Source organism: Salmo salar, chromosome 16 (assembly GCF_965601325.2).
Source record: "Salmo salar chromosome 16, fSalSal1, whole genome shotgun sequence".
NCBI classification, from domain to species: domain Eukaryota; kingdom Metazoa; phylum Chordata; class Actinopteri; order Salmoniformes; family Salmonidae; genus Salmo; species Salmo salar.
Genome location: NC_138306.1, coordinates 83,949,759 through 83,963,830, shown reverse-complemented (window position 1 = coordinate 83,963,830; position 14,072 = coordinate 83,949,759). Strand labels below are relative to the sequence as shown.

General features: G+C 44.4%; 1 protein-coding gene across 6 annotated transcripts in view; it reads left to right on the top strand.

Moving 5' to 3' along the window:
- ptprnb (protein tyrosine phosphatase receptor type Nb) overlaps positions 1–14,072 on the top strand; it is a 40,154-nt gene that overhangs the window by 17,713 nt on the left and 8,369 nt on the right. For 3 of the 6 annotated variants that reach the window (XR_014380782.1, XM_082962337.1, XM_082962336.1), the window contains exons 7-13: positions 2,746–2,892; positions 5,497–5,531; positions 5,849–6,105; positions 6,375–6,461; positions 10,532–10,611; positions 10,885–10,949; positions 13,490–13,699. Coding sequence is in view for 5 of the 6 variants with exons in the window: in XM_082962337.1 (XP_082818463.1) it covers positions 2,746–2,892; positions 5,497–5,531; positions 5,849–6,105; positions 6,375–6,461; positions 10,532–10,611; positions 10,885–10,949; positions 13,490–13,699 (881 nt within the window). In the remaining variant the exon portion in view is untranslated. 6 annotated transcript variants of the gene reach the window in all.

The window sequence follows — 14,072 nt, the reverse complement described above, 5'->3', positions numbered from 1 at the left end:
CCTGACATAGTGATCCAATATCCATAGCCATGCCATTTAACAGTTATCACTGGCCCTTGTTCAGCCTTACTTACCAAGGGCCCAGCGCCGAGCCTTCTTGCTAGCAAAGTCACTGAACAAGTCTTTGAAGTACAGCTTTCTAGCTAACTGGCTTTCAATGGACAGCATGGCAAGACTGCAAAGCCTGTCCAGGGACATAGTGGACCTCAAATAGTTTTTTATCAGTTTTAGCTTACTGAAAGCTCTCTCGTCACCAGAAATATACGTAAAGCAATGCACACTTCTCCAAAAGGCTTTGCAGCTGCATCTTACAGATTGTATTCAGGAGACCAAGAGGGGACAAGTTAGGGGGGAAAGTGTCAGCAGATACAGTGTTCAGGTGTCTTACTTCATTATGAAACTCAGGTGTAAGATCTCTGGAATACTTCATGATCAGTGATTGGCACACAGAAGGGACTTTACCCTCACTAATCTGCCCAACTTTCAGAACAGCAGAAAATGATTCAAAGTGTTTTGCAGTGGTGTGGAACCTAGTGTCCAAGTCACTTATGATGTTGTCCATAGCAGTAAAAAACACAGTGTTCCGAAACACCGCTGCAGCACTGTCCTGAACTGTCTCTTGAGAGGTCTCATCATGGAATCTCTTCCTTTTCCTCTGGCGGCTGTGTTTCTTGCTAAATTCAGGTGCAACATCCATTTGCAGTGTTGCCTCAGACAGGAGAGACTCCCATCCATTTCTAAGAGACTGCATCTCTTCCTTTAAGGCTCTGATATTGGCTGCTTCTGTGTCAAGTGAGATTTTTCCTGACTGGAGAATCACATTCCTGTCCTCAATGCATTGCAGTACCTGCAATTATGCCAACTGACATGTCATTCAACACAAGGCTGCTCACCTCCTTCAGTTGGGAGTAGGGCTGGTTCAGGGGTATGGGAATGGGGAGACAGGGCTGGTTCAGGGGTATGGGGATGGGGAGACAGGGCTGGTTCAGGGGTATGGGGAGACAGGGCTGGTTCAGGGGTATGGGGATGGGGAGACAGGGCTGGTTCAGGGGGATGGGGAGACAGGGCTGGTTCAGGGGTATGGGGAGACAGGGCTGGTTCAGGGGGGATGGGGAGACAGGGCTGGTTCAGGGGTATGGGGATGGGGAGACAGGGCTGGTTCAGGGGTATGGGGATGGGGAGACAGGGCTGGTTCAGGGGTATGGGGATGGGGAGACAGGGCTGGTTCAGGGGTATGGGGAGACAGGGCTGGTTCAGGGGTATGGGGAGACAGGGCTGGTTCAGGGGTATGGGGATGGGGAGACAGGGCTGGTTCAGGGGTATGGGGATGGGGAGACAGGGCTGGTTCAGGGGTATGGGGATGGGGAGACAGGGCTGGTTCAAGGGGGATGGGGATGCGGAGACAGGGCTGGTTCAGGGGGATGGGGAGACAGGGCTGGTTCAGGGGATGGGGATGGGGAGACAGGGCTGGTTCAGGGGGATGGGGAGACAGGGCTGGTTCAGGGGGATGGGGAGACAGGGCTGGTTCAGGGGGATGGGGAGACAGGGCTGCTGAGCCTGAAGCTGTTTCTGTTGGGCCTGGCACCAGGCAGGGGCAGGGACAACTGATTTAGTATGAATAGCTTGCTAAAAGTTTGCCTGCATTGATTAAATGTCGGCTAAAAGAGGAGCGAAATGTAAACACTCAGAATGTAAACACTTAGAATGTAAACACAGAATGTAAACACTCAGAATGTAAACACTCAGAATGTAAACACTCAGAATTTTCTGTGAAGATAATATTAAGTAACTAATGTTAGGGGAGTGAAAGTAGCTTATTTCACTATGGACGAAGCTAACAGGTTCATTTCCACCACTCACGGTCTACACCCACCTTCCTTTGTAAAAAATCGGGTGACATACTGTCGCCCTTTTTTCTCTCCTGTCTTTCTTTTCTTTCTTTTCGTTTTTGGAAGCCACTTGTCACTCGCAATTCACTGCTAGCAAGTACCTATCACGCCTGGTTTCAAATCAAATTGTATTATTTTATGCGAATAGTCTGGGTAGCCATTAGACTAGATGTTCAGGAGTCTTATGGCTTGGAGGTAGAAGCTGTTTAGAAGCCTCTTGGACCTAGACTTGACGCTCCGGTACCGCTTGCCGTGCGGTAGCAGAGAGAACAGTCTATGACTAGGGTGGCTGGAGTCTTTGACAGTTTTTAGGGCCTTCCTCTGACACCGCCTGGTATAGATGTCCTGGATGGCTGGAAGCTTGGCCCCAGTGATGTACTTGGCCGTTCGCACTACCCTCTGTAGTGCCTTGTGAATTCTGACCTGTCAAAAGGTCCTGGGGCAGGATCAAACCATTTCATGTAAATAGAGGGGGGTTGGGCAATACAGAGGCTCTCTGGATGTTTACTTTTTGCCATAAACAAGAAAAGAAAAAGAAACTCTTAGTTTCTTAGTACATTGTAAATAAAATATTATATTAATGATGATAGGTTAATCATTTAATATAGATTTTTTTTTACCCAATGTTGTAATATTTTTTAGGGCCCCTGTGACTGGCCCCCTTAGAATCGTCCTAACCCCCCCCCCCCCCCCCCCCTTCCCCATACGGCGCCCCTGTCTATAGGGTATTTTTTTTTATCTTCTTGCTTGTGGCTGACACATTGGATGCCTAATGTCTGGCCTGCCTGTACTTTTTTCATCACCTGCCTATTGACCTGTCCCCTCTAACTGTGCATGACCCTGTCTGTTGGTTCAGATGACACCCTGCAGAAACTGGCTCTGCTCCTGGGCCACTATGGCATCGATATGAAGGACTTAACCCCTCCACAGCTGGCCAACCTGCCTGCAGCACTGAAACAGCTGCAGATGGAGAGTGCTACTGACTTGGGCACCGACACAGCAGGTTTGTTATAGCGCAGGCAAGCAGCTGAACCCTGTCAAAGCACCAGACCTACACTACGGGTCAAAAGTTTTTGAACACCTACCCATTCAAGGGTTTTTCTTTATTTTTACTCTTTTCTACATTGTAGAATCATAGTGAAGACATCAAAATTATGAAATTTTATATGGAATCATGTAGTAACCAAAAAAATTGTTAAACAAAACAAAATATATTTTATATTTGAGATTCTTCAAATAACCACCCTTTGCCTTGATGACAGCTTTGTACACTCTTGGCATTCCATCAACCAGCTTCACCTGGAATCCTTTTCCAACAGTCTTGAAGGAGTTCCCACATATATTGAACACTTGTTGGCTGCTTTTCCTTCACTCTGAGGTCCGACTCATCCCAAACCATCTCAATTTGGTTGAGGTCGGGGGATTGTGGAGGCCAGGTCATCTGATGCAAACCTCCATCACTCTCCTTCTTGATAAAATAGCCCTTACACAGCCTGGAGGTGTGTCGGTCATTGTCCTGTTGAAAAAAAAAAATGATAGTCCCACCAGATGGGATCAAATAAAATTTTATTGCTCACATACACGTTTAACAGTTGTTAATGCGAGTGTAGCGAAATGCTTGTGCTTCTAGTTCTGACAGTGCAGTAATATCTAACAAGTAATCTAACAATTCCCCAACAACTACCTAATACACACAAATCTAAAGGGGTGAATGAGAATATGTACATTTAAATATATGAATGAGCGATGGCCGAGCTGCATAGGCAAGGTGGAATAGATGGTATAAAATACAGTGTGTATATGTATATATATATATATATATATATATATATATATATATATATATATATATATATATGATATGAGTAATGTAAGATATCTAAACATTATTAAAGTGGTATTACTTAAAGTGGCATTGTTTAAAGTGACTAGTGATCCATTTATTAAAGTGGCCAGTGATTGGGTTTCAATGTAGGCAGCAGCCTCTCTGAGTTAGTGATTGCTGTTTAGCAGTCTGATGGCCTTGAGATAGAGGATGTTTTTCAGTCTCTCGGTCCCAGCTTTGATGCACCTGTACTGACCTCGCCTTCTGGATGGTAGCGGTGTAAACAGGCAGTGGCTCGGGTCGTTGTTGTCCTTGATGATCTTTTTGGCCTTCCTGTGACATCGGGTGCAGTAGGTGTCATGGAGGGCAGGTAGTTTCCCCCTGGTGATGCCTTGTGCAACGCATCAAATGGCGAATCCCTGCAGAATGCTGTGGTAGCCATGCTGGTTAAGTGTACCTTGAATTCTAAATAATCACAGACAGTGTTACCAGCAAAGCACCCACACACCATAACACCTCCTCCTCCGTGCTTTACGGTGGGAAATACACATGTGGAGATCATCCGTTCACCCACACGCGTCTCACAAAGACACGGCGGTTGGAACCAAAAATCTCCAATTTGGACTCCAGACCAAAGGACAGATTTCCACCTGTCTAATGTCCATTGCTCGTGTTTCTTGGCCCAAGCAAGTCTCTTCTTCTTATTGGTGTCCTTTAGTAGTGGTTTCTTTGCAGCAATTCGACCAGGAAGGCCTGATTCACACAGTCTCCCCTGTACAGTTGATGTTGAGATCTGTTTGTTACTTGAATAATTTATTTGGGCTGCAATTTCTGAGGCTGGTAACTCTAATGAATGTATCCTCTGCAGTAGAGGTAACTCTGGGTCTTCCTTTCCTGTGGCGGTTCTCATGAGAGCCAGTTTAATCATAGCGCTTGATGGTTTTTGCGACTGCACTTGAAGAAACTTTGAAAGTTCTTGAAATGTTCCGTATTGACTGATCTTCATGTCTTAAAGTAATGATGGACTGTTGTTTCTCTTTGCTTATTTGAGCTGTTCTTGCCATAATATGGACTTGGTCTTTAGAAAGAAAGAAATTCCACAAATTAACTTTTTAAGAAGGCCCACCTGTTAATTGAAATGCATTCCAGGTGATTACCTCATGAAGCTTGTTGAGAGAATGCCAAGAGTGTGCAAAGCTGTCATCAAAGCAAAGGGTGGCTATTTGAAGAATCTCAAATAGAAAATATATTTTGATTTGTTTAACACTTTTTTGGTTACTACATGAATCCATATATGTTATTTTATAGTTTTGATGTCTTCACTACTATTCTACAATGTAGAAAATAGTAAAAAATAAAGAAAAACCTTTGAATGAGTAGGTGTTGTAAAACTTTTGACCGGTAGTGTAATTCACTGGTCCAGCACTTTACAGAAAACACCTTACTGAAATGTTGTCTGAAATCACAGTCTTTTCACCACACAGAAAGACCCTTCCAAGTTGTGGCCTCAAAAGGCGAGACTACTGTATATGTCACTAGTATCATTCATTAAATGAGATACTGTGATATAATAAAGGACGTCACGTTGTGCACCACAACACACTGCAGGAATACCTGCAGTATCTTTATACAAAATGGCATGATAATAATAATGAGACTGAAAAAGGTGACATTTTGTGGTAGGATTATACTGTGACGATTTACACCGTGACAATTACAGATACTGAAACAATTATTATCTGTGTGTCAGGTAATGAGAATCGTTATTCTTTTGCTTTTCAGATAAATACCGGAACAGTGCTGCCCCACGTAAGAAGGTAAGTTGAGATAAAACAGTCCAGTAAAACTCTACAAATTCAATTATTGCTCGTGTTGTTTATTTAACAATATGATTTTTTTATTGTTTTTATACAATGTTAATAGCATTTACAGTAAATGTTGAATGGCAATAATTAGTCTTTCTGGTTGTTGTCGTTGCATCTAACAAACAGTAAGTGGCAGAACATCCACAATCTGAGGAAATCAGTGGTCTATTTTACATATCCTGGAGTAATATTCAAATAAAACATGTATTTATTAAATCCTATTATAATGGATGTTAAGGTGTTTGGTGCCTCCTCCTATTCCTCATCAGATCACTGAGGGGGCCATGACACACAAGGTGGACAAATCTCCCGTGCTAGATGCCCCCACCTCCCTTCCTGCCCCGCCCCCTGGGCCCCAAGCCTCCCCAGATAAGCCTCCCACCGTAGGGGCCCCTCCTGCCACAGAGGGAGCCAGTGTGAAGGAGCCAGGGGCCCCGGTGGAAACAGAGACGCAGGGGAAGAAAGAACCACCAGGAGGGACCACACATGTGAAGGAGGAATACGGCTACATCGTCACTAACCAAAGGTCTTCTAACCCTAATGTTCATAAACACAGAAATGTTGGTGTAGGAGCATATATCTGTCTGTCTGTCTACGCGTCTGTCTCAGAGTCTTTGACTGTACATGGCGTGTGTATGTAAGTGTGTGTGTGTGTGCGTGTTTGTGCTTTTGCTTTTTTCTTCAGTGCTCTGTGTGTATGCATGTATGAGTGTGTCCATGTGTATGAGTGTGTCCGTGTGTATGAGTGTGTATGAGTGTGTCCGTGTGTATGAATGCATGTGTATTTCTCCGCAGCCCCCTCAGTCTGTACGACGGGGTGCGTCTGCTGGGGCTCCTGGCTGAGAGGATCCCACTCTCCACTGGCTCTTTCATCAACATCAGGTAGGCTATAGGCATAGAGGCCCACTGGCCGACTGGTCAAATGAGGAGAGATGACAATTAGCTGGCTGCTAATTGATAATAAGCAGATGATAATTAGTTGGCTGGTTAAATCTGGCACATTTACAGAAATGTTAATAAATGTGCATCGTCCTGATTGTCAAATAACGTATTAATGTAAAATGAGAGGATCAGAAGATCTCAGTGCAGAGGGGGCATCTCAGTGCAGAGGGGGCATCTCAGTGCAGAGGGGGCATCTCAGTGCAGAGGGGGCATCTCAGTGCAGAGGGGGCATCTCAGTGCAGAGGGGGCATCTCAGTGCAGAGGGGGCATCTCAGTGCAGAAGGGGCATCTCTGTGTAGACAGCAGGAGCGGTAGAGATACTCAATGTGATCGGCTACGAAAAGCCAACTGACATTTACTCCTGAGGTGCTGACCTGTTGCACCCTTGACAACCACTGTGATTATTATTATTTGACCCTGCTGGTCATCTATGAACATTTGAACATCTTGGCCATGTTCTGTTATAATCTCCACCCGGCACAGCCAGAAGAGGACTGGCCACCCCTCATAAACTGGTTCCTCTCTAGGTTTCTTCCTAGGTTCTGGCCTTACTAGGGAGTTTTTCCTAGCCACCGTGCTTCTACACCTGCATTGCTTGCTGTTTGGGGTTTTAGGCTGGGTTTCTGTACAGCACTTTGAGATATCAGCTGATGTAAGAAGGGCTTTATAAATACATTTGATTTGTAGAGGGGGCATCTCAGTGTAGAGGGGGCATCTCAGTGTAGAGGGGGCATCTCAGCTCAGGTACTTCTATGATCAACGGCAACATGCTCCATTCCTCTACTGCTTGACGACTGAGCTCAAACTTGGGTGTGGCGGCTAGGTGGAGCTCCCTCTGTGGCCTTTTCTCATTTGGGCAAAAGTCCGTCCTACACCCTCTCTCCTCCGTCCTCTCTCCTCCGTCCTCTCTCCTCCGTCCTCTCTCCTACACTCTCTTTCCTCCGCCCTCTCTCCTACACCCTCTCTCCTCCGTCCTCTCTCCTACACCCTCTCTCCTCCGTCCTCTCTCCTACACCCTCTTTCCTCCATCCTGTCTCCTACACCCTCCGTCCTCTCTCCTACACCCGCTCTTCTCCGTCCTCTCTCCTACACCCTCTCTCTTCCGTCCTCTCTCCTCCGTCCTCTCTCCTACACCCTCTCTCCTCCGTCCTCTCTCCTACACCCTCTTTCCTCCATCCTCTCTCCTACACCCCCCGTCCTCTCTCCTACACCCGCTCTCCTCCGTCCTCTCTCCTACACCCTCTCTCCTCCGTCCTCTCTCCTCCGTCCTCTCTCCTACACCCTCTCTCCTCCGTCCTCTCTCCTCCGTCCTCTCTCCTCTGTGACCCGGAAACCGATGAGTGGTTGAGGAGATGTAAATTCCTTGCTAGGTGAATGGAAGTGTCCTCCCTCCTCGATAGCCACCTTTCATCGAGGATAATCGTTTGGATCCTACCTGAGTCCTTCGTGGAAAAGTTTGGAAATCTGCCACAACCCTTTTGAATCAGCTTTTATTTTGGCGGAGAAAACCATGCACATGTTTAAGAACAAAATGCTACTTATCGTTTTATCTATAACATGTCTTGCACAACTAACTTAGTTTGTTTTTATCTCTTTACACATTTATTTTGGGATCCACCCTGTAAACGTCATTAGCAAGTGGAGAAGGAGACTCTCATTTCATTCAAGCGCATTTTCATCCACATTGCCTCTCCTCGATCACCTTAGAATTTTTTCAAAAGGAGGTGAGGCAGAATGGAGGAGAGAGGACGTAGGAGTTGAGGAAATCAGAAATAGAGGAAGGACTACAAACAAACAAAATATAACTATTGTAAAATTGTCTGTAAAATGTGTATAAGATGTATAAACTGAAGGTAGAAGCCTAAGTGTTATTGTTTATTAGTTTACTCCAATTGGGGGAGTGGTGGTAGGGTTTGTGGGGAATAATAAAGGTATATTCTAAAACAAAAGTGTGTATATGTATGTATGTACAGTTGAAGTTGGAAGTTTACATACCCCTTAGCCAAATATATTTATATTCAGTTTTTCACAATTCCTGACATGTAATCCTAGTAAAAATTCCCTGTCTTCGGTCAGGTAGGATCACAACTTTATTTTAAGAATGTGAAATGTCAGAATAATAGTAGATAGAATGATTTATTTCAGATTGTATTTATTTCATCACATTCCCAGTGGGTCAGAAGTTTACATACAGTCAATTAGTATTTGGTAGCATTGCCTTTGAGTTGTTTAACTTGGGTCAAACATTTCAGGCTAGCCTTCCACAAGCTTCCCACAATAAGTTGGGTGAATTTTGGCCCATTCCCCCTGACAGAGCTGGTGTAACTGAGTTAGGTTTGTAGGCCTCCTTGCTCGCACACACTTTTTCCAGTTCTGCCCACAAATGTTCTATGGAATTGAGGTCAGGGCTTTGTGATGCCCACTCCAATACCTTGACTTTGTTGTCCTTATGCAATTTTGCCACAACTTTGAAAGTATGGTTGGGGTCATTGTCCATTTGGAAGACCCATTTGCGACCAAGCTTTAACTTCTTGACTGATGTCTTAAGTTGTTGCTTCAATATATCCACCACATTTTCTTTCCTCATAATGCCATCTATTTTGTGAAGTGCACCAGTCCCTCCTGCAGTAAAGCACCCCCACAACATGATGCTGCTACCCCCATGCTTCACGGTTGGGATGGTGTTCTTCAGCTTGCAAGCGTCGGCCCTTTTTACTCCAAAAATAACGATGGTCATTATGACCAAACAGTTCTATTTTTGTTTCATCAGACCAGAGGATATTTCTCCAAAATGTACGATCTTTGTCCCCATGTGCAGTTGCAAACCGTAGTCTGGCTTTTTTTATGGCGGCTTTGGAGCAGTGGCTTCTTCCTTGCTGAGTGGCCTTTCAGGTTATGTCGATATAGGACTCGTTTTACTGTGGATATAGATACTTTTGTACCTGTTTCCTCCAGCATCTTCACAAGGTCCGTTGCTGTTGTTCTGGGATTGATTTGCACTTTTCGCACCAAAGTACGTTCATCTCTAGGAGACAGAACGCGTCTCCTTCCTGAGTGGTATGACGGCTGCGTGGTCCCATGGTGTTTATACTTGCGTACTATTGTTTGTACAGATGAACGTGGTACCTTCAGGCGTTTGTAAATTGCTCTCAAGGATGAACCAGACTTGTGGAGGTCTACAATTTTTTTCTGAGCTCTTGGCTGATTTCTTTTGATTTTCCCATGATGTCAAGCAAAGAGGCACTGAGTTTGAAGGTAGGCCTTGAAATACATCCACAGGTACACCTCCAATTGACAAAAATTATGTCAATTAGCCTATAAGAAGCTTCTAAAGCCATGACATCATTTTCTGGAATTTTCCAAGCTGTTTAAAGGCACAGTCAACTTAGTGTATGGAAACTTCTGACTCACTAGAATTGTGATACAGTGAATTATAAGTGAAATAATCTGTCTGTAAACAATTGTTGGAAAAATGACTTGTGTCATGCACAAAGTAGATGTCTTAACCGACTTGCCAAAACTATAGTTTGTTAACAAGAAATTTGTGGAGTGGTTGAAAAACGAGATTTAATGACTCCAACCTAAGTGTATGTAACTTCAGATTTCAACTGTACTGTACTGTATGTATGTATGTATGTATGTATGTATGTATGTATGTATGTATGTATGTATGTATGTATGTATGTATGTATGTATGTATGTATGTATGTATGTATGTATGTATGTTACCCCCAAAAATATATGGGGGATTGGAAATGATGCAGACAATTACATTGATGGAAGCAACAATCTATCTGCAATATTAAAGTTGATCCACCCCCTAAGAAAAAAATAAGAAAAAAGTGTTCGGGGTAGTCGTTGTTGGGGCTTATTCACACCCAAAATGAAGGCTCCCCCCACCCCCCAGTCCTCCTGCTCCTACCACCATCCCACCACCCCTCTCTCTCTCTCCCGGCCCCAGCTATATCAATCAATAGTTTGACGGAATGTTCCTGTCTGTCTCTCTACAGTGTGGTGGGGCCTGCCCTGACATTCCGTGTCCGGCCCAACAGCCAGAACCTGAGTGCTGAAGACGTGGCAGAGAAAGCCGGTAAGTGGACCTGTTACTGGGGTCAGACGGGGTCAAATTGAACCAATGTCCCGCTGCTCTGTATAAACCACCAAGACAATATCTACACACACACACACACACACACACACACACACACACACACACACACACACACACACACACACTTGGACAACAAGTGAGATAGGGGTATAAAATAGATTTTTGAGCCACTCTGGTGTTTTTTTAATATTTAATAGCAAGAATATTATTTTTTTGCAAGATGGCAACTATTTTATATTGTAATTTACTTAGTTGCAGAGAAGAACTTTCTGGAATCTGAAACTGCTCTGAAGATCCTGCAGACAGGTGTCGGTGAGGTAAGAGCATGTTATGCTGCATTTAGTGTGTGTGTGTGTGTGTGTGTGTGTGTGTGTGTGTGTGTGGAGAGAGAGGGACACGGGGGTCTCTTTGCATTAGAATCTATTGGCATTCATCATCAATATTCTGTGCGTCCTTCTGTGCATTTTCACCGTCAAACTCTTTTCTCCTGCCGGAAATGCCTGAATGCCTAAAATCCTTTGATATGACAAACGTATTTTGCGGTCGAACGAAACGTGCGCGCTCCCGAAAGACACAAGACTGTCTCTTTAATTCATATTGGTCACGCGCACCACTCCTCTCTTGGTTGTCTCATATCGTCCCTGGGCCTGAGCTAGTAGGTCACACTGCCGCCAAAATTCAATCAAATGATGCGCTATTCTCCACTTTAGAAACGCATTATGGAAAGCAAGAGACAGATCTTATTTTCTTTTGTGCGTTATCAAAGTCAAGTCGTCTTTCTTTCACGGAAGGTGGATGTTGGGTGAGTGTCGCTTATATTTAGCATAATAATAGGTTATTCATACTTTTGAATGGTAGATTTGTCTAGAGTTATGCGTTATTATGGGCCCAAGTCGCGAATTGCATTTCTTATAGGCCTAATTTGATTCTATAATAGTTATATTTAGTTCCACTTCAAATATGTCTACGATTTAGTTGCCATTTGTAAATTGCTTACGCATTAATGTTATCTGTTAATTTAGACTTTTTCATCAGATTCTGCCGGCATAGCGCACGCACATCTACGAGATGCCCAGCCCGCGTGGTGTTAGTGGGATAGTCGCATGATTCGTTGTCAAAGATTATGATTTGGTTTATCTGGGTATTTAATCATAATGAAGATTTTAACAACATATTCAAGAACGTACAACAAATAACACATTTATCGAATTTAATCTGTTTGAGGACACGTCTATCAATATTATACCATTTAAGGGGACCTATATCGGGTTACAGTAATTAGTGTTGGTGCACATTGTAACTGTATCTTGTTTGCATTTTGTTTAATTTCACATTGGCAATCTCTCCTCTCTTGAATTATAAGAATACTGCAATAATGTCCATTAGATTTCTCTTGGATGTCTGAAATTGTGCAAAGACACACAAATGTACCAGTGTGTGTCATCTAAGTTTAAAACCCTTTAATTCTAGTTGTCTATTCCATTTTTATTTAGTGAACAACAAAAAAAGTTAGGCCTTATGTTTGCTAACTGTTTGCATCACTCACAAGTGTGATGAATAAAGTTGCATATCGCTTTTGGCAACAACAAACTGAGTTAAGACACTTGCCACAGTGACAGAAGTCAATGTCTGCAGTAATGGAATGATCTGGAGTCTATCTACTGTACTCCTCATGCTACTCTTCTATTGAATCATACTCTTGGTCTCTCTGTTGTCTTCAATCTAAACTGCAACCTCTTGGTCTCTCTGTTGCCTTAAATCAATCAGTCTCTTCCTCCCTTCCTATACCCATCCCTCTCTTCTTCCCTCTATCCCCTCCTACACCCATCGCCCCCTTCGTCCGTCTCTCCTCTCCTACACCCACCCCTCACCCCTGCATCCTCTGATGTCAGTTAGGTAAATTCATCTCATGTCCAGAGAGAGATCTTAATACTCGTCTCCAGAAACGGGTCATTCGGTTCTTCCCCCTTTCTGTTTTCTTCCCCTTCCCCCCTTTTCTCTCCCATCTCTCATCTTCGGGCCCCTTTAGACTATCAGACTATCATATTCAGGCCCCCCCAATGTCTGACTATAGCTCCACCCCCCCAATGTCTCAGACTATAGCTCCACCCCCTCACCCCAATGTCTGACTATAGCTCCACCCCCTTACCCCAATGTCACAGACTATAGCTCCACCCCCCCAATGTCTCAGACTATAGCTCCACCCCCTCTCCCCAATGTCTCAGACTATAGCTCCACCCCCCTACCCCAATGTCTGACTATAGCACCCCTCCCTACACCAATGTCTCAGACTATAGCTCCACCCCCCTACCCCAATGTCTGACTATAGCACCCCTCCCTACACCAATGTCTCAGACTATAGCTCCATCCCCCAACCCCCAAATCCTTCAGCACATTCCTGGGGCCTCTGAAGAGGAAAGAGAGGTCAGGAGGGCAGGAGAGGCAACCGTGGCAACCAGGGAGGAGAATGAGAGATGAAAGAGAATAAATGATTGGGGGTCAGGCTGCAACAGTACTTGTGTTGCATTCAGTGGGATACAATGTAGAAAAACGTTTCGCAACGTGAATATCTCTGTTCTGATTGGACGTTTCACTCTGTTTCAAAACATTTTCACCCTAATGAACACCACCGAGGTTTTCTCTCATCTACCTCCGCAATAATAATAACTTTGATCAATTCTTCTGTTGCAGGACATTAGTGGGGCTCTAAAGAACCAGAGTCTCATCCTTCCACTAACGGATAAACACTCTTTCAAAAGCTATTTTATTGGCTCATCAGTGAGATATTCAGCTAACAATTTAGTTTTCCTTCCTTCTCTCTCTCTCTTTCTGTCTCTGTCACCTCCCTTCACGACAGAGAACTGATGGGCGGGGCTTACCTCAGGCCACCCGGGTCCGAGATGGCTCCCGTTGGGTGTTCATGACCATGGTGGGCGTGGCCTGTGTTTGCGGGATCCTGGTGGCGACAATGACCATCGTCTGCCTGCGTCGCCATACCAACCGCCTGGCGTCTGAGAAGCTAGGTCTGGGGCCAGAGGGAGGCAGCGTTACACACCAGGAGTACCAGGTAGGTGCACACACACATAGGTAAGTAGGCCCAGCCATCAACTGACACCTCACAGTCATGCAGGACCAAGTCAAGTGGGAGTACTGTAGACTACAGACAGACAGCACATTGCTCGATGAGATATGATTGACAAACCAATTTCCCCTCGGGGATCAATAAAGTATTTATCATACATGGGTTTGTCCAGCCGCTATATCTTAGTTTTCTTATGTCTCCCTCTCTTCACCAATGTCAACACAGTGTAATACTCCCTAAAAAGACAACTCACAAACAGTCCAACATGAACACATTCACTCTTTAGTTTTCAACCTGCACAAGCATTCACTAGTCTGAGACATGAGATGTATTGAAAGAAACCTGTGCATGCTGCAGA